Raw genomic sequence first — 19,169 nt, 5'->3', positions numbered from 1 at the left:
GGTTGCTTCTGAACAGCACCCAAGTTCCAGCTTGTGACCCTGAGGGCTCCTGAGGACTTCCTTTGGTGTCACTTATCGACCACGTCTGTGCTGCTAAGTCATTTCTTCACAGGCAGGAAATCTCTTCCACACGGAGTTTAATTATTCTCTTTCCTGGTGCTGAGTGTGCTGTGCTTCAGAATTTAGGCACTGATTTGACTGTTATTAAAATACTACAGAAATGGGAGACCTATCCATAATTGTCTTTCCTTCAAATCCAGCAAGTTCTTTGCACTACTCGATCAGTGGTTTTGGCTGGAGGGCCTTCACTGGCACAACCTCCGCAGCCAGTGGAGAGCCGACCCAGCAAAGGTAGTCCATGAGAGAAATTGTTGCTCTGATACTCCGTGTTCCAGAGAGGCTGCCAAAGAAGCAGAAGACAAACGACGTGACTGGGTTAGGGACAGCGCTGGGCACCGCTGCCCTGCCCGGTTCCCGAGGAGGGACGGCCCGCAGCAGGGCCGGCGGGGGGGGAGGGTGAATGTCGAGCAGGCGGCGCCCGCAGCCACCTCGGCGGGCCCGGGCAGGACCGCGGGCCGCCCTCGCTCCCGGCCCAGCCCTCAGAGGCGCAGCGGCCCCGCCGCCCGCCCCCCGCCCGCGGGGCACGCCGGGCGCTGTAGTCCCGCGGGCTCCCCGCTCTCCGCCCGCTGCCGGCGTCGGCCGGAGGCCGGGACTACGCTTCCCAGCAGCCCCCCGGGCCGCTATATAGCGCCGGGCGGCGCGCCCCGGCGCGCAGTAACCATGCGGACGGGCCGCTGAGCGGCGGCAGCGGGGCGCAGCCTCCGTCCCAACGGCACCGGGCAGCGCCGCCGGCATGGGGCTGCCGCGCCGCCGCTAGCCCGCCCCAGCCGGAGCCAGGTAGGGCCGGGGGGGGGCTCGGCGAGAGCCGGGGGGGCGGCCCTGGGGGGGGCTCCCGGGGCTGAGCGGGGGGCGGCGGGGGGGGGAGCGCGGCCGCTCCGGGCTCGGGGGTCCCCAGGCGGGCGGCCCCTGCTCCACCCGCACCCCCGGAGCCGCCCCGGGACCCCAGCTCCGCCCGGGGATCTCCGCGGCCCGGCCGTGTGGGAGGCCCCCTGCACGGCACCCCCTTGCAGGGGGGCGCGGGGCGAAGCCCCCATCCATCCCCCCCGCTCCCTCCGGCCGCTCGGCTGCCAGGCGCTGGGTTCCTCCGTTCTGGGCTTCGTTTGGAAGCCCCCTCCGTCAGCCCGCCCCCTCGGGCAGCGGGCACCCCCGGCTCCCGCTGCTGGGCCGTGGGGGTGGTGGCGGCACGGGGCTGGGGGCTGCACGCAGGCACCCCCCCGGTAGCCGCGGGGCCACAAGGAGCCCCACGGCCCGGCACGGCAGGTGGCACCGAGCCGTGTTGGGCTGCACACGTGCGAGGCGGCAGCCGTGCAGCCAGCGGCCGGTGTGTGCGGACAGCAAAGGAGCCAGCGTGGGGTCTGACAGCAGCCCCAGGGGGTTCAAAGCAGTGCTGTTATGGGGTGCTGTCGGTAAACTCCTCACTGAATTCGTTACTTTTAACGTGTTCCCCAGGGCATCTTCTGTTCGCCAGTAATGATTTTTTCCTGCTAAAATAGCTCGTTTCACCCCCAGTGACAGCGTTTGCTTAGACGAGTTCCGCTGCCCTCCACCTGCTTGCTTTGCAGAGGTCGTGAAGGCTGCAAGTAGGGAGCAATCCGGCTTCCTCCTGCAGAGGTTCATAAATTAGGAAGTAAACAAACAGCAAGAGTGACTTTGGTTCGCCTCTGCAACCGTGGGGTGGAGCCTAGCTGTGGGAAATAGCGTATTTTTCAAAGAATTGCTGGTCACGAGCAGCAGGGCTGGAGCGTGGGGAAGGCCCTGGTGGAGAGCGGTGAAGAGGGAGAGGGCTTGGCGGTGCCCTGCTCGGCGGCACTTGTCGGAGCCCTCAGAGCCCTGAGGGACTGACAGGCGGGGTGCAGCGGGGTGTCAGCGACAGTTGTGGTTCCTGTTAGAAATGAGAGGTTAATGGGGCCTCATGGCGCTGTCCATCCTCTTGCATCACCCCGACAAATCGGTGTGTGGGTTACACCAGAACCCTGAAGAATTAAGTGCAAGTGACGAAAGGGAACCTGAGGTCCTGGCTCCCCACAAGTGCCATCGCAGTCTAAAGCGAGCCTTGCAGACGGTGTGTGACACCAGGTCTTGGGCTCAGCCTTGCTGTAGAGGTAGTGCTGGATCGATGTCAGGACATGGCAGTGTGGGGAGACGGCCAGTCGCCCGCCAGAGCGGCAGACTTTGGGTGAAACGTGCAAGTAAGATTGTGGCGTTTCCCGCGTCGTACGTGCGTGTGAGAGGAGCAGTAACGGTCTGGTTTCTGCCTCGATACCAGCCGGTGGGGTCCTGAGGCCTGTTCTGGAAGCAGGAGCTCCTTCCAGTGCTGGTGTCTGCTGGTGCCTGGCTGAGATGGGCGATATGGAAGCCAAACTTTTTTCAGCAGGCTCCGAGCAGGACGCAGGTCTGTGGAGCCCTCGCCTCGTGCCGTCCCCGGGACGGAGCAGTGGTGAGCCGGTGCGGCCCCCCGGGCGGCTTTGTTGGTGTCAGCGCGGGGCCTGCTCCTCGGGGCCGTGCGACGCGACAAGTTACGGAGCATGCCGGGAGCCTGCGGCGGCGTCACGCCATAAACATGAGAGTTGTAGTTGTAGGATTGTGCTGGAAGACGGGAGGAATCTCGGAATCCCGTGGGAGGTGGGATGAGGGTAGTGGCTCGGTAGTAGCTGGTAGACTGGCTGCTCGCTCGCCCGTGGGTGAGTGTGAGGGAAGGCAGCTTCACCAAAGCAGCTTACAGGGACCAGAGGGGCTTAGAGCTGGAAGACGGCGTGCTGGTAGAAAGTTATGTAAATGTAACATTTCTGTCACGATGTGGCTGTGGTATTAATCTGGTTTCATAAAAAGCTTCCTTATGGAATGCTCCAAATTCGTTTCTTCTGCTGCTGAGGTGGCACCTTCGCTGGTAGCTACTGCTTCAGGAGCCTGGAGCCGTTTTTCTGCTTGCTGTTGTGTAGTAGCACCGAAGAGGAGTTAAAAACCTTCGAGCAGTAGCCATGTAGCCCCCTGCACTGCAGCCTGAGCACCCAGTGCTGACTGACCTGTAAAGCAGAAGGCTTGAAAAGCCAGCAGACATCTGCGAGCTGCAAGGCAGATCCTGTCCACGTCCACGGTTACTCAGAACGATTCCTGTGTTCTTCGTCGGGCATCTCCCAGTGGCTGCTGCGGGAGGCAGGGTGCCAAGCAGCTCGAGCTTTGATCCGGCCCGATATTCCTTTCTGACTTCTGTTCCCAGCAGACGCCACAAATGCACCACCGCCGTTGTTGCCTGGCTCTCCGTCTTGGCACGGAAGCGCTGTAGCTGGGGATGGAGACAGAGCTGGCTTCCAGGGGGCTGCAGCTCCGCGCTGGGCTGGCAGAGGCAGCCACGCAAAGTGTCTGCAGTTCTTGCGTACTCTGTACCTGTTGAGAAACTACTTTTCCAGGTCTTCAGCGCAGTTGGGTTCTGTAGGACCGCGTTCTTTTTTTTTGGGGGGGGGGGGGGGGAACTTAAGATAAAATAAACTACAGGAACCATAATTCCAAAGTAGAGTGAGGATGCAAAATTCAGCTCTGGATTCTGAACTCAGAAAAGTTTCATTTTCATAGTTGTGGTTTTGGTTAAGCCTATCAAAACTTGCATCAGAACTCTTTTTTCCCCTTCCTACCAGTGTTTTATTGAGAGTAAGAACTACAGATCTGGGGAAGTTAACCCTCTAGGGAGACAAACGCATTAGAAATGTGCGTGGAAGCATGTGTTATTCTGCTGATTTACAGCTTGCAGTGATGTAACTCCATCCTCATCTGCCAGAATGCTAATGTGAGGAGCGCTGCGGCCAGCTTAGTGCTCCTACCTCCCCGATCGCTCTGCTGAGCAGATTATCAAAGGACGGTAAACAGCTCTGAGAAAACTGAGTGCCAGATGAAAAAAAGAATCGGGATTAGAATGTTAGATAACATTTCTGCTTTTGGAGTAATCTGACACTTCAGTTATAGGGAAGGAGGCCTGGATACTGAATCCAGATGTAACGATGTGTACATAAACAGTTCATTCTCTCCTCGTCCCCACCATGTGCAAGATGTCATAAGACAGTAATCTCGGTGCACATACATGTAAGAAATCTATCTCATCACAGTAAGCCAAAAAAAAAATGGCTACTGCCAAAAGATTGTGGCTTTTTTTTTTTAATTTCTGGGAATTGCTTAGTAGCAGTTGAGTATGAAAGTTTTACAAACATTTGTTTTGCACCATGGCAAACCCTCTTCACTTCTTCAGAAATTCAGAAATCTGCCAAGAAGTTCTGAAGAAAAGCTTTAATCGTAACTCTGTGATGTCAAGATGTGTCCGATCTGAATCCCTCCCTGGGACATGTGGGCACAAAGGCAGATGCCTGACTGTTTGCTAATGATGCTTGGTCTGAAGGATTAATTGAAAACTGATTTATCTTATGATTAAAGTAACTCATCAGTCCTTGGCCACTCTTCCATCTGTAAGGGTTAAGTAGATCCTCTTGCTAATGCTCCTCATGCGATAAGGTGGTACAATGGCCTGAGCCTTTCCTGCAGACGGACGACTTGTGCTTGCCTTCTAGAAAATTACTGCGGGGAGCTCAGCGTGTACAAGTCAGCCTGAGAAACGGAGCCTTCACCTGCGAAGGAGCCCAGCCGAAGGGTTTTTTAGATCAGGAGGGCGCAAAGTAGGTCTGCTGGCCACCAGTGGTTCTCCCCACGTGCTGGTCACGTGCTGGCGGTGGCTCCTCCTCGTGGGCTGCTCGTCACGGGCATTTAGGGTTTTCTCTGCAGCCCCGGATGCCTGCTGAGGTATCCGGGAGGGAAGAGCAGTGGGCTCACCCTTGGAAGGGCTGCTGCCACTGGGAGCCGCGGGAAGACTTGCAAGCCTTCAGCAGGAGAGACCTGCGGGCGGGAGAAGAGCATCGATATTCCTGCCTGTGGGGACCCGAAGCTGCCAGCAGCCATCCTGCAGGGCCCAGCCGTGGAGGAGGACTCCGGTGCCGCCATGGAGGCCAGGGAGCCCCCGCCCAGGTGCGGTATTGGCAAAGGAGGAAACGGGAAGCGTAGCACGTGGAAGGGCGAAAGTGTTGGGCAGGCAGGGTTACAGGGAGATGAACGGACACAGGCGGATGAAGGCTCGTGGGGCAGGCAGGCAGAAGGAAAATCCCTGGGTGCGTTTGGGGCGTATTGCATTTGCTAGAAAGTTCGCGCCTTGTGAGGAAAGGAGCGGGGCTGAGGAGTTAGCCCCTTCTGTGGCCAAGTCTTGTGGCTACATGGCCATGTGAAACGAAGGGGGGCTGTTCTGTACGCCCTTCTGCCCTGGCCAAACTAGGAGATACTATAAACCAAGCTTGCTCTCTTCCTCATGACACTGGCTGCCCTGGTTCTTTTGGCACATTCCAAGTCTCTCCTTCTAATAGAAATATTCTGGAAAACGCTGTGTGCGCTTGTAGGGCCTCCTCCAGAGGCTGACGTCTAAGCTGCTTTCTCTCTTCAGGGTTAGAGGCAGTAAGTATGAACTTCAGTAAGTATCAACTTCAGTAAGCGCTGCCTACTTTTAGTGGAATTAAAAAGATGCTGTCAGGTCATATTTGGTTTGAAACTTCAGGAATGATTTGCTTCCCTGACAGCACGTCTCTGATAGATGTTCTTTTTTCAGCTTTCGGCAGGTGCTTGTCAATAGGATCTGTCAGCTGCGTTTCTTACATCAGCCTGATGGCTGCTGTATGAGATACCCCTGTCACAGCGTAACTTCTGCCTGGCGCGTTGTTACGGGTGCTTGACGTGAATTTTCTGAGTACAGCAGGGCTCTTAGCCCGCCTGGTTGCACTGCACAACCAAAAAAGAGGTGCTCTTTCTGAGAAGGGATGCCACGTACATTTGCTTACTTGTGTGGAGGATTTTTGTAGGTTTAAGGTAGCAGGAGGAGTTACTTCATCTGTTTCTACTTTTTTCTTAAACTGAGTTTCCTTGCACCTATTAAATAGTAATTTCTGAGTAACTCTGTCATTAGTATGGTAACTAAATAAATTCTTCATCTGTGCAGTGGCAAATAGTGTGAATAGAACATAATTAACTTGGCCGTCATCTTGCTGAACGAATTCACTTGTCTCTTCCAACTTTCTTCAAGAATAGGGGGAAACGTATGCTTGATTAGATGTGCAGAGAGACCGAGTTTCCTCCAGGGAGAAGAGAGGCGGAGTGGGCTGGTGGATGGGGATTTGGGAGACCTGGATTCAAATCTAGGCGCTGAGGCTGACCCGCTGCGTGTCCTTGGGAAAGTCACAGCGCGGAGCTGCTTCCTCCTCCCCGCCTCTCACATCCCCCCCGACTGTTCAGACTGCGCGCTGTAGAAAAACCTGCTGCATTACCAGCGGTGGGAGGAAAGTCATTTCTCTGAGAAGGTGCATTTCTCCTCTTTAATCTAACGGTTCATCGGAGGAAAATCTGCCTGCAGATAGCAGGCTGCTGGACATGAAAGGTTGCAGTTAAATGGAAAACAAGATCATGTGGTAGATAAAACACACCATGCTGATTTTTTTTTAAGTGTGTTATCTCTAAAATGTAGCTACATGCGCATAAAAGTAACGGTGCAGAGCCCTGTCGAAACCGAACGCGATTCCTGAGCGGTTCCCCCCAAAAGCGTGCGAGGGCGAGCAGCGCGAGGATGCCGACGCTCGAGGCGGTGTGGCAGGACGTTCCCTCTGCCGTTGTCGTGCTCCACGAGCCAAACAGCCTCGGCGTTTAGGAAATGCAGAACTTCTCTCTGCTGTTCACATAGCACTCAGCTGAGGAGTTGAATGCTCCTGGGCTGCTCTGCGCGGTGCAGGGCACCTGTCCCAGCCGCCAGGCGCCTGCCGCCTGCGCTCCGCTGCCCCAAATCCCTGGGATTTGTCTTCCCGTGGCGGTGTGCGCGTGCACAAATTGCTCCTTTTAGGTTTGCTCAGTCAGAAGCTTTGAAAATGGCAGTGCTTCATCCTGCAGCCCCAGAAGAGCGATTATTCACTAGATGATCTTTTAAATGGGGCACTTCCTCCTTGCTTGGGCTGTTTTAATGGAATTCATATGAATCTTTCTCACAGCCCTCAGGGAAGAAACCTTCTTTTTTATTGAAATAAGGATGGAAAACATCACTTTTTTTTCAGTTTTCATGAAGATAGCTGCACCTGTAAAAACAGATACCAGATGCTGGGGGAGGGCGGACTGTCCGAAACACATGGAAATCATTAGAAAAGTGTTCACTGAGAGGTACGCTGGATCAAGACTAAAGGGCCAAATTTTTGATCACATCTTGTTGTAAAATTTTGATTTACAGATTTGATTTACAGAAGTACCTGACTAAGTTTCGTGAGTTAGGGTGCATTTTAAAGAGGATAGCCTGCTTGGCCTAATTCAGAAATATTATGGACCCAGTTCTATTCAGTTCAAACAGTTTGACGTACGTGGTCTTCTGGGTTCCTTGTTGGTGAAGTCTTCCAGTATGGTTACTGGTATCTGCTAATTTATGGATGCTTCTTCATAAGCACAGCAATAGCTTATGCCATTAAGCAGCCCTTTGTTTGCTTTTTGTTGTCTCTACTCTTAAAAATCTGATCTCTTTTCTGTTAAAAACCAAACCAGAATTAATCTTTTGCTGCGAAGCTTCCTGTCTGCAGGAACAAAGTCTAAGCAGTTAAGCACAGTTTGAGATTCGATTCTTGCCTAAACAATCTAAATAGTGAAAAAGACTTGGATAAAGTGCTGCCCCAGTTTCTGGAATGGTACATATAAAATATAAAATTGACGGTCTCTATTTAATTGAGCAATAAACCACAGTGAAAATATGATAATAGAGAACTGAGTACATCGTGGGACTACAGGGCACAGCAAGGAGCTTTCTTGCTCTAAATAAACATTGTTAGAATGATCTTAAAAAGATTAAGTTATTCGTCTCCCAGTTGCTGGAAATCAAGCCATCAGTGATAGGACTTATTTGGTCTCATTTATTTTACAAATAGGATTTGCAGTCATAGGTTAAAGTATTAAAATCCCACACAAAGCAGACACGTGGGACAAGATATCAGCAAAATAGCTTCAAATTCTTTGAAAAGCCTTTCAGTGTTAAATTGCTGGAGATGAGGAATAGCATATTGCAAAAATCTGGTTACAAACAGTTCCCGTAAGGAGGAACTTCAAAAGGGGGCCTTGACTCTGTTATTCAAGGAAAGCAAACTTTCAGCGTTGCTCTGAAGCCTGTTTTTTCTAACTGAGCATCAAGATCTAGATGAGTGATGGGAGGAATTAGTGTGATATGTTTACCAAGCAGTTGCATTTCCTATTCTGTGATCTTCAAAAAGCAGATGTCTCATTAAGGTATGTGATATCTAACAGTCAGTTTGATTTCTAAGCATTTTCACTGTTAATTCTGCTTTAACTACCGTTACAAAATGTGTTTTCATGCGAAAATGGGTTGAAGCCTCTGAAGTGAATTTTAGTGACTATCAAACTTTTACTGGCTTGCTCAAGGTCCTGAGGCTAAGCACATGATCTGCTTGTGCCCTGAAATGTGGTTGAGTCCTTTCAATCTTCCTGAAAGCCAGTGGGGACGTTAGTGAGGGAGGGTTGGGACAGGAATGCAAGGTGCTTGTGGAGAAGGGCTTTGTAGGAACCCTTTCCAAGTGCTTGTTTTCCATTTCAGATTGGCTCTCCTCATGAGCTTTTGCTGTTGGCAGTGCAGCTTGTTTTGAGGCTATGCACAAGATAATCTATAAGAAAACGATCAGAAATGAACCTGTAATTATTGCAGTCCTGTTCAGTCAGAAGAGCAGACTTGAGGTCTTGTGATGCAGATTTGTGTGCACCGAGGCAGCACAGAGCAGTAGGGGAAAGGCAAGCGCTAAAACTCCTGAGGGAACGGACAGTTTGCTTTGCTTTAATTCGCTGCCTGGATTTAGCTATGTGTTTTCAGATCCAGGCCCATACAGCAAAGCTACAGATAGGCAAAATGACTTCTAGAGAAGTGCTTCACAGTTCTCATGAAATTCATCAGGTTTCCATAGTTATTATTTGGGGTATTTCCTTAAACAGAGACTTTATTTTCCTGTGCACATAAACTGTATATAAAGCACATTTAAAGATGTGCTAACATTTATATAGATAATATACATGATGAAGTAATCACCAACATAATCAAAAGAATTCAAGCTGTCAAGGCTTAAAAAAACATCATAGGAAGTGTTAATCTTTCAGGTCTTTTTTATGCGTATGGATAAATACAGTCAGCTTCTCCATGTAACGGTTTACGCTTAGTTCATGTTTCCTTTCTCATCTTAAAAATCAGTAAGTTTCTCTTTGTCAAAATTTGTTCTTTTCCCACTTAGCTGAAGAATCATTGTTTCTTTTAAGAACGCATGTTGCTGCTGTCAACGTTGCTGCCCCTGAGGTAAACCCCAAGTACTTGTTCGGAGAACCCTGACTCTGCTTGTGTGCTAGTATTGCCGCGCTGCTATTGTTTCCTTATCTTCAGTTTTTTTTCAAGTACTTCTACCTGGAAAGGATTTTGTTTCCCCCAGCGTTGAAGAGGGAGAGTACCACCGCTCCAGCGCGGCCGTGGTGCAGCAGGAACATGGTGGGTTTCCTGCAGAGCTCCTCTCGTGAGGATGCGAGAACAGCGTCACAGCTCGGGCTGTGCGCTGCGACGACTGCACGCCTTCCGTCAGGTCCTCCCCGTCCTCTCCTTCAGTAGTAATCAATTGCTCTTGGCACAGGCATATCTAAAATAAATAAATTGCAGAGTAATGGCCGTATTTATCTACTGAGCACAATTGTTTTTTGAGCAGAGAGATTATGCTTTTAGCTGTGCAAGCCAGCTACTGATTGTGTGCGTAAGAGTCCTCCTTCCCTGGGCGTCCAGGGGATTTCTGGTGGCCATCTCGCGCGTTCAGCTGCCACGGCAGCGCCCCTTCCTGGACGAGGAGACCTGTGGGACAATTTGGGTCCTGGTGCCCAGGAGGGAGCCTGCTTTCCCTCGTGTATGAGGAGACCTGCAGGACGATTTGGGTCCGGGTGCGCAGGAGGGAACCTGCTCTCAAGTCCATGAGGCCCACCTGTGCTGTGGGCATGGGATAAATGTGCCAGGGTTGGCAGGTCAAGGCTAATGGTTGGACTTGATGATCTCAGAGGTCTTTTCCAACCTAAATAATTCTCTGTTTATCTTCTGTGATCTTCAGTGGCTCAGCTTTCCTAGTCAAATGAGGGAAGTAATCCGTGGTAGCTGATCATTTGAAGGGTTTAATGCAAAGAATTGGTTAATCAGCAGACAAATTGTGTTAGGTGTCCCAAGCCTTTTGTGAGGAGATGAGGAAAGCCGCTGTGAACTAAGCAAGAGTGGTTTAGAAATTATTCTCTTCACTCGTAAACCTTCTGAGTTGTGAGGCCTGTTGGGCTGTCGAGTCCCTCGCTCCATCTGCGTGGACAGCATGTTCCTGAGCACGGGCCAACCTCAGGAACGGTGTCTTTAAAGCCAAATGTCAAGTGGACTGGCTTCGGGTATTCGGTTATTAAAGTATGTGATAGACACAGACAGTGTTTGTCGTGTCCTTTTGGAGCATGGGCAAGCGTTAGGACAGCCCTCCTGGCAGCCGGATACTGACCGTTGCTGACCATGATATGACTGGAAATGTCAATAAATTGCAGAACTGCTTATTTTAGATGTTAAGCTATCATCATGCACAATACATTGTATGTCTGGAGCTTCCTAGGTAAAGAAAATAATGTTAAAAGGGGCTACATTGTGGAAAGTGATTTGTATGATGTAGAAATTGGATTGCCCATCCTTAGGCCTGGTCTTGATCAGTGGCCTGGGATATCAGTCTTTTTGCCAAGAAAAAAAATCTTCTTCTTCTGTAACAGAAGTCAATAATTTTGACCTCCACATTCTCTTGGGAACAGCTGTGGTGAACATCTGCCTCTTCTAAAGGCAAATGATGTAGTCCAGTAAAGTAGTTCCCCATAAAAGGGATACTGTATGTGTAATTGTAGAATGGGAGAGTTTAGGATCAGAAATACCTTGTGCGTGTAGTAATACCTCAGTGCTCTGCAGCCCCGAAATTCCAAAGCACCAAAAATGAGTGCCAGAGTAGACTTGGTCTCCACCAGAAGTATCTACGTTCCTTCTGGATTTAGTTGCTCGTTGCTTTGGGCTGTATGAATTTAAGGCATTTTTAACTTGGAGGGCCTGAAAACTTCATACGTAAAGTTTGTCGTTAACCTCCAAGTCAGGAAATGAGGAGAGCTGTATTTCTGGTGATGCTAATTCAGTCCCTCTGCATATTTCTATGTGTTTTCTAGCATATATCTTAAAATAGGTAGTGCTGTTTTTCTGTCCCCTTACCAAGAGGGAAAAGAAACGGACTATGTAAGGTACGCAGTGGCTGAAGGACTTGGCGCTAAGCAAGCGACCTGAAGCCATGTTCCTTGCTCCTGTGGGCACACAGATAGGGTTCCGGAGGAACTGAGACTTCTCCCCCTGCATATGAATGCGGCCTGCTATCTTCTGCTTTTTTTTTCTGAACTTGATTTTAATTGTGCAAGTGACACAGTGACATGCAGGCATGAGAACGTCTGTAATGGGCTTTGACTTAGTAATCGCTGTGCGATGACTGCCACCAGTACTCGGGGGCAGGGAGGGGAGGGAGCTGTTTGCAGCTTTACAGGAGAGCAGCCTGGCCTTGGCTTTTGCTCACGCTGTGATACCTGCAGGGTGTTACCAACATTAACTTTTAAATCTCCAAGAATCTGACCTTGTTGATCTCCAGCCTTGCTTAATAAACTCGATCCTTACATTTTTGGTAAACAAGATAATGTTCAATGAAAGGGAAGATCTGTCCCATGTACAATGTCAGGGCTGTGTGCTATAATGAACATAATTTCCTGCTGCTTAATTCTCCCAGTGAAAGACCATTTAAAGTTGATTTTGGTGTGTCGTGCTAGATGTCAGGGTGAAAATGTTTTCAATTATTTTCCCCTAAATGCAAGATTCTGATCCTGGGCAAGGCTGCCTTTTGGAGCGTGTCACCAGCCTGCGGGAAGGAGCAGCTTGGAGCAGCCACGTTACTGCCTGCTGTTTGAAACCTCCTGCACAGAAAGCTATTCCAGCGTTTTGAAGTTGGTGATCAAAAACCACGGCTTAGGAGGATCTCCAAGAAACCAGTAAATGGCTTTTAGAAAGACATCTTTGAAAATCTGTTTGGTTGGGATTCTTTTTATCAGGGCTCCTGTTGTTTGTCTCTTTCTTTGTTGCTGTGACAGATAGAAACTTGCTTGTCTATATTTGTTTAAATGACAGGTACGTCTTGTATCAGTCAGTCCAGGATTTGGGGCTTTAAAGAAAATAAAGGTAGCTCTTAATACTGTAGAAGCTGACAGCACTAAGTGGCTGTCCCTTCTGTGTTACATTTAGGCTTTTTTTTTTAAACGGGATTGAAGTATTCCTCATTTCAGAGGGATTTGGCTTCTTGATGCGTCATTTAAAGAATCCGTCTCTGAAAAATCTTAATCCTTACCTTTTTACATGCAAAATCTGTTGTCAGGCATATTCAGTGGGTCTTCACGTAATGCCAGCTTTGAGACAGCAGCTCGGAGCGGGTGGCTCACCCTGGCGCTCACGTAGCTGATGGAAGCTATTCCGAGTCGTGTCGGTATTCTACATGTCGATTCCTGGGGGAGCTGTTTCCGCACACCAGGGGACCTTTAAATGTGCTCATACCTACCTTTGATTTTGGCAGAAGTGTTTAGGCAGAGAAAAGTGTTGTACTTTAGATGGTACAAATAATGCGCCTTAATTTAAGGCATTCCTCTTCCCTCCTCCCTTCTCAGATGGGATGAAGGGGGCCAGCACGCCTGGTATGAGATTCTGCGAACATCTGCGGGGATGAATATGGCTCCAGTGAAACAATCCCACACTGAGCAGGATGCCAGGAGCTTGTTGTTCTTCCTTAGTTTGTTTTTCTAAGCAAGCATTTTGCCATGCCGTGTTTCCCTCGATACCTGAAATTGCAGGGCAAGAACTCGTTGAGTTTTGCAAACAAACACGAAGGGTGCTGTTGTTGTAACCTCCAGTAGCTTGCATGGAGAAATCCTTCTGCCTAATAAATAATGTTTTGCTTTATTTTTCTAGGGGCACTAAGCCGGAGATGACTGACAAGATGTCGAGCTTCCTTCATATTGGAGATATTTGTTCTCTCTATGCAGAGGGCTCAACAAATGGATTTATTAGCACTTTGGGGTAAGGACAGCTGTTCTCTTGTACCGAAACATCCGGAAGAAGGGCTGCCAGAGCTCAATTAGCTATCTCGAGCCTGACTCCCAGGAAATACTGGGTAAAACAAAGTAGCTTTCTGTACAGATCTGGCCCTAAATTTAAAAATGGCCTGAAATTAATATGGCAAGTTAGATTTTGGGGAAGATGGAGAGTGTATCAATGAATGTGCTGTGGTTTTAATGTAGTTGGTGGGGAGGAAGAAGCAGCTTGCCGCGGTCAAGCTGTGGGGAGAGGGAATGAATACAAGAAAATGATTTTCATGTTGTCTGTCCCGTGTCCATCCGTGTGTCCTGTCCTGTTCTCTCCTGCCCACCCCGCCCCTAGCCAGGAATGAATAGGCCTCAGTGCAATCTGCTGATTGGGGAAAAAAAGAAAAACGATAGTGATGTAAGTAGGTGGTTTACAAAAAAAAAAAAAAAAAAAAAAACTTGAGCCAAACCATTCATAAACCACTAACTTACCACTGTGGCTAGTTCTGTCTTGTCTTGCAGTATTTGAGGTTTCTCATACAAACAAAATTGTACTTCTTCAGTCAAAGGAGAACACTTTGAATCTGCAGCTTGCCGATGGCCAGCACCGCCAGAGCTGCAGTGGGAGCCGTGCCCTGCCAGCTCCTGTCCCTGGCGTGCTGCCTCGCAGAGCTGCTTTGTGTTTCCTTCTGCAACCACATCAGGCTAGGTGCTCTGTAGGAGAGAACCTCTCAGGCAGTAAGAAGTGAATGCCACTCTGTTAAACAAAAAGTAGCCCTTCACTTAGGACGAGGAAGACTTTGCAGAGAAAGCACAGAACTGAAATGCAGCCCTGACAGAAGGGACAGGGTATGTTTTATTCTGCTCAACTGCTGCTTAGGAGAAATCTCTCAGAACATCAGAAGCTGGCAGTGGAGCCACGTACTGAGTTTGAAGACCTTCCAGTGGGCTGGATGAGAAGCTAAAAGAGCACATCTGCCACCTCGTTTCAAAGCAGTGGGAAATTAGGGGGAGGGAAATAGTGTGGCATATTGCTCTGGTACTTCAATACTGAATGAATAGCAAAGAAGCAACCAGGAAGCTTGATGATGTGGTGAGTGGGCATACACACAACGTGCTCTTTCTCATTTCCAGTAGCCGTAAGGGCCTCAGGGTGGGTACAGTGACAGCAAATTTTTTGATGCCTACTGTCCAGATGCATCTGATAAATGGATCTCCCAAGCAGGGTACAAAGACAGCATCCTGGTAAGTCTTTCAGCAGGAAACAGTGGGCTGAAATCTCATCAGTGACTCCAAACTAACTTGTAGGTTTAGTCCTCTAGCTATTAGGAATCTGGAAAATAAGGGGGCAGAGAGGAAGCAGACACTGAAGATGCACCATGATCTATTATAGGAAAGAGAAGAAAATATGGGATGCTGCCAGAAAGGAAAGAAGGTATGATAAAAGCAAGGGATGTAGTAAGTAGGGTTGGTTGAATAGTATTTGGCAAATGTATTTGACAAATTTCCCAAAGGTACTCGTCAAATATGACATGCACACTGTGCAGTATTCGATCAGCTGTGTTGTAACTGGCCAAATACTATCTGCTGAAAACTGGCAAAACAAACTGAGCGGTACGATACATTTGGCTTTTTTTTTTATTCCTAGTATTGAAGCAAGTTTGGCAGTAGATAATTCCAGAACAAATAGAAAGTTATGTTATGTTTAATCCCATGCGGTGCATGATGAACATTATGCAGTGGCTGTGGCTTTTGATGGCATTGCTGAGCAGATATTTTTCACCATGGGTAGTCCTTTCAGACATTGCAGGCCCTAAGCACATCTATTTTTTTTAGGCTTGATGAGATGTTCTGATGGCAGGTCTAAATATCCCTTAGTATTAAAGGCATCCTTGTTGATTTGATTTGCAGTGTTTTAAGGTAACTGTATTATATAATGGCCGCACATCTTCTGAGCCTAATTTAAGCCAGAAATCCCAATTGCTATGTGAAACATGAAATGCATTATCATCTTAATAAGCCTTCGTAATCAAATTAGCTTTGTCCCATATTTAATTTAGTCTTTGTCCTGGAGAAAATTAAAGAAGCAAAGGAAAGATTTGGTGTAATTGTACTCTATACCATGTGGAGTTCTGACAGTCTTATGTCATAACAATGTGTAATGACTTGTTCATGTGGTTAATGAAGGTTGAGAAACAGATACCACTATATATTCTAATGTCATTTTAGCCAAGTAACTCTCTTTGAAGAGTGTTCCTATTTAATATTTGTATGACACGACTGTTGCTTAATTGTGACTTTGCTCTTGCTGTTTCCCAAACTCAGTGCTGTCATCACTGTGATTACTGGTGTACTATATGGCCTCCTTCGGGCTTTGCACCCTGTAAAATTATTTTCTTAGTAATTTGGGAAGTTCCTCTTACTTTCTATTTAATATCAGGATAAGAGAGCATTTGCACTGAGGTTAACTGTGTGGGGGATTATCAGAATAACCCATTTGGCTTTTAATAATTTTGGCCATTTGTTTGCTAGAAGCAGGTGTTTCAGTGAGATCAGGTGTTACTAGTATTATTCTTGTTGGAGCACATACATGTTTGTTTAATACTGAACAGGGAGAAAATCCATGGGGAAAAAGTAACGTACTGTGAATGTTTGCATTTGCAAATTTTAGATGCATAGAACTGTTGATCCACTTAGTCTCTCTGATCTGTTAATTTTTATGCACTTCATAATTTTCCATAATTGTTGTCTCAAGATGCTCCCTGCATGTAACCAGCCTCTGCAAGGAACAACTCTCATATTCTAGGTTTCAATCTCTTTCTCAAGTTGATTCTGCATGAGAATGGACATCTCTACCCTTTAAGACCTTGGAGTTTTACTTTCTACTTTCGTGTAGAAAGCCTCTTTGACAGATTGGTTTTAAGGGGCCAAACTGTATAATTTTAAGATCAATTCAGAACCTGCAAGATATTTGGTTACAGTTGCATTTTTTGCTATTTAGAAATAGCGTTTGGTAAAAGAGCAATTCCCTGTAGGTACAAAGCATGCTAAGGGCAGAGCAGTGGTGACAAGTGCATCTTAAATGCTTTATTTATTCTGTGGGCTTTGAGTTCACCCACAGGGTCTTTTGCCAATGTGTATTCACAGGAGAAGCTCTGTGCCGGCATTTCCTATTGAAATCTCTTGGGTTCACTATCCAATTCCTGTCCTTTCTGGTAAAACAGGAGGAGGTTAGTTTGCTCTCATGGCTTTGCTTGTGTTGACGACTGGTAAGCAGGAGGGTGTGTTTGTGCCTTCCTGTCTTGTGGGAATCAGTTTGCATTGTGGCAGTTGATGCTTCTGCCTTTTTTGATACTTGAAGGGGTCATAGGATTGGTGTCCAATTTATGCAGTCGTCATATTTTCCTGTTCTCTGTCCTTTACTATGAACACAATTGCAACATTATTTAAATCTGTCCAAGAGGCAATAATTGTTTTAAGGCTGTCTCTCACCTAACTAGAATATGGGCTGTTCTGTCTGCACCTCAAGGAGGGGACATAAAGAAGATGCAGCATACAGGAGCAGTGACTTATTTATTGTCCCACCTATCCAGGAGCATAGCTCTGGGCAACAGTAAAAATTAGCTGCATGCTTCTTAGAAAGATTTGGCATTTGGGGAATGTCTTTTGCTGAAGTGGCCACTCAGATAAAATATTGCAAATAAAACACTTAGGTTTTGCTAACGAGGATATAAGCAGCTGCAAAGGAAAAGAATCTCACTTTATTTCTTGTTTCTTTGCAGCCTTGTGGATGATCGGTGTGTTGTACAGCCAGAAGCAGGTGATCTTAACAACCCACCCAAAAAGTTCAGAGGTAAGTTTATGAGACAGCTTTTTACCCTTCTGGGTGGAAGAAGTCCTTTATTTTGTGCAAACTACTTTTGAGCACCTTACTTTCTATAGAATATTTTAGTGGCATCCTTCTTCCACAAAGGCCGACTCACGAGGAAAGAAAAAGTGCATATGTATGAACATCTGTGAATTGTGCTGTGGGACTTAAAGGAAGGCTTTGTGAAGGGCAGTTGCAAACTGAGGCTGGCTTTCAGATATGTCCAACCAGGAATGTCCCTGCAAGTCTCATTTCTTTTTCTCCGAGCGTGTTTTGGTTACTATCCATACGCGCCATTTAGTTACCCAGTACCAAACCTGTTTCTGAGAAGAGGAAAAACGGAAAGGAGCAAATGTCTGTTGCAACTGTTGTTGTTCAATCTCATCCATTGTTAGCTAAGCTTGAGTTTGCCTTCTTTATCCCAGGAAACTTACGCTTAGTGTAAGAAATTAACGGCTCCTTCTTTGTGGAGTTTGGCTAGGTCTGATTAAGAAAAAAATTAAGGAGGCAGAGAAGCACTAATTAATTGGGATATTGCTTGGAAAAATCTTGGTTTCTTTCTTTCACCCCTTGGTCGTGTCTTTTACCCAAAGGATAGCTCAGCCCAAATATTCTTAAAATTTGGTATACCTTTTATTGCTGTTCTCAGATGTGACAGTTACTAATTATCTCTTTGCTGGATGAATCTTGTTTCTTTGGTTATGCTTCGGTTTTCTCAGGGGCCTAGAATTGCCATAATTCTACTCAAATTTGGCTAGATTGCCCTTGAAAATTGTGTATCTTCTGTGCTGCTGTTTTTGTTTGCATTTGTTTGGGTTTTGTTTCTGTGGTTGTTTTGGTTTGGTGTTTTTCCCATGACATGAGGATGTCTCCTGTAATTAAACTTTTAAAAATGTTACCGAAGTCTGTGAGTTCTTAGTGTTTTTTCCCCATTTTACTGGAAAACTGATAGCTGGTGATTTGGATATTGAACAGCAACCTGGAAAAGCTTTTAGAATTGACTGTTAAGCTCTCCAGAACAAGAATGATGGTATTACCTATCAGTGCTCTAGTTCAAGTAATTCTTGACAGTAAAGTCAAACAAAGGAATAAACCTGGATTTGACTGAGACTACTGGGTATAGAAGAGATTGGGGGTGGAGGTGGAGGAGAAAGAGGCAGGGAAAAAAGGAGAGAGAAACAATTATTTCTAGCACAGTTTAGGAACTGCAAGTACTAAGAAACATTTGCCTGACATGAAACATTGTGGTTGGACATTATAAAAGTTCTCATATTAGTTAAAATTTATACATGGAGAAAGAATGGTATGAACATTTTCCAACCTTTGCAGTTACTTCACTAAAGCTTTCATGAGGAAGTTTATGCTTAACGGTAAATGGCAGCAAAAGTCATAAAAGTTTAGCAGGCACGTCAGTTGTTTATACGCATGCTTTTTAACTGTGGTCTAAGATAAAATGCTTTCCACAATAGATAGTCAGAAGAAACAATAATGAAATCTATCTCACCATCTTCAACACAAATAGAAAATATTCCTTTTTTAATGAAGCAAAGGCGCCCCGATACTTGCCTGGGGTGTTGCCCAGGAAGTCCCTGGCAATGTCGGGAACTACAGCCATGTCTCTTCAATCGTGGGGTTTTAATGGCACCTTCCAAAAATACCCTCCTTGCGAGTGGAACACAGAGTCTTCCCTAAGGTGTATTTATCCAAACAACGTCGTTTACTTCTGGGTTACAAAGCAACAGTGGGCATCTGGTGAATGTAATTCACTACTCCCAATATTTAGTTCTGTCATACTTGAGACTTCGTTTTAATTGCTCTGGGCAGTGCCACAGGTAGAGCAGACCGTAGCACAAGGTCTGGTTTTACCGCAGCAGCGTGTGGAAATGTTATAGCAGCCAATGAATTTTGTAAGCGGTGTCCACGCTTGCTCAGTGATTTT

The 19,169-nt window shown here is 47.2% G+C and overlaps 1 protein-coding gene across 13 annotated transcripts in view; it reads left to right on the top strand.

Annotated features, from left to right (window-relative positions):
• Nucleotides 1-740: 740 nt before the first annotated feature.
• Nucleotides 741-19,169, top strand: part of ITPR1 (inositol 1,4,5-trisphosphate receptor type 1) — a 169,940-nt gene continuing 151,511 nt past the window's right edge. For 8 of the 13 annotated variants that reach the window (XM_080605991.1, XM_080605992.1, XM_080605989.1 and 5 more), the window contains exons 1-4: nt 741-897; nt 13,250-13,357; nt 14,497-14,607; nt 17,145-17,215. In XM_080605991.1, the coding sequence (XP_080462117.1) occupies nt 13,266-13,357; nt 14,497-14,607; nt 17,145-17,215 (274 nt within the window). In that variant the 5' untranslated portion in view covers nt 741-897; nt 13,250-13,265. The remainder of the gene's footprint in view (nt 898-13,249; nt 13,358-14,496; nt 14,608-17,144; nt 17,216-19,169) is intronic. The other 5 variants (XM_080605983.1, XM_080605984.1, XM_080605993.1 and 2 more) reach the window with 1 other exon arrangement.

The sequence above is a fragment of the Anser brachyrhynchus genome (assembly GCF_964034855.1).
Source record: "Anser brachyrhynchus genome assembly, chromosome: 10".
NCBI lineage: Eukaryota > Metazoa > Chordata > Aves > Anseriformes > Anatidae > Anser > Anser brachyrhynchus.
This window is presented reverse-complemented; position numbering and strand designations above follow the sequence as displayed.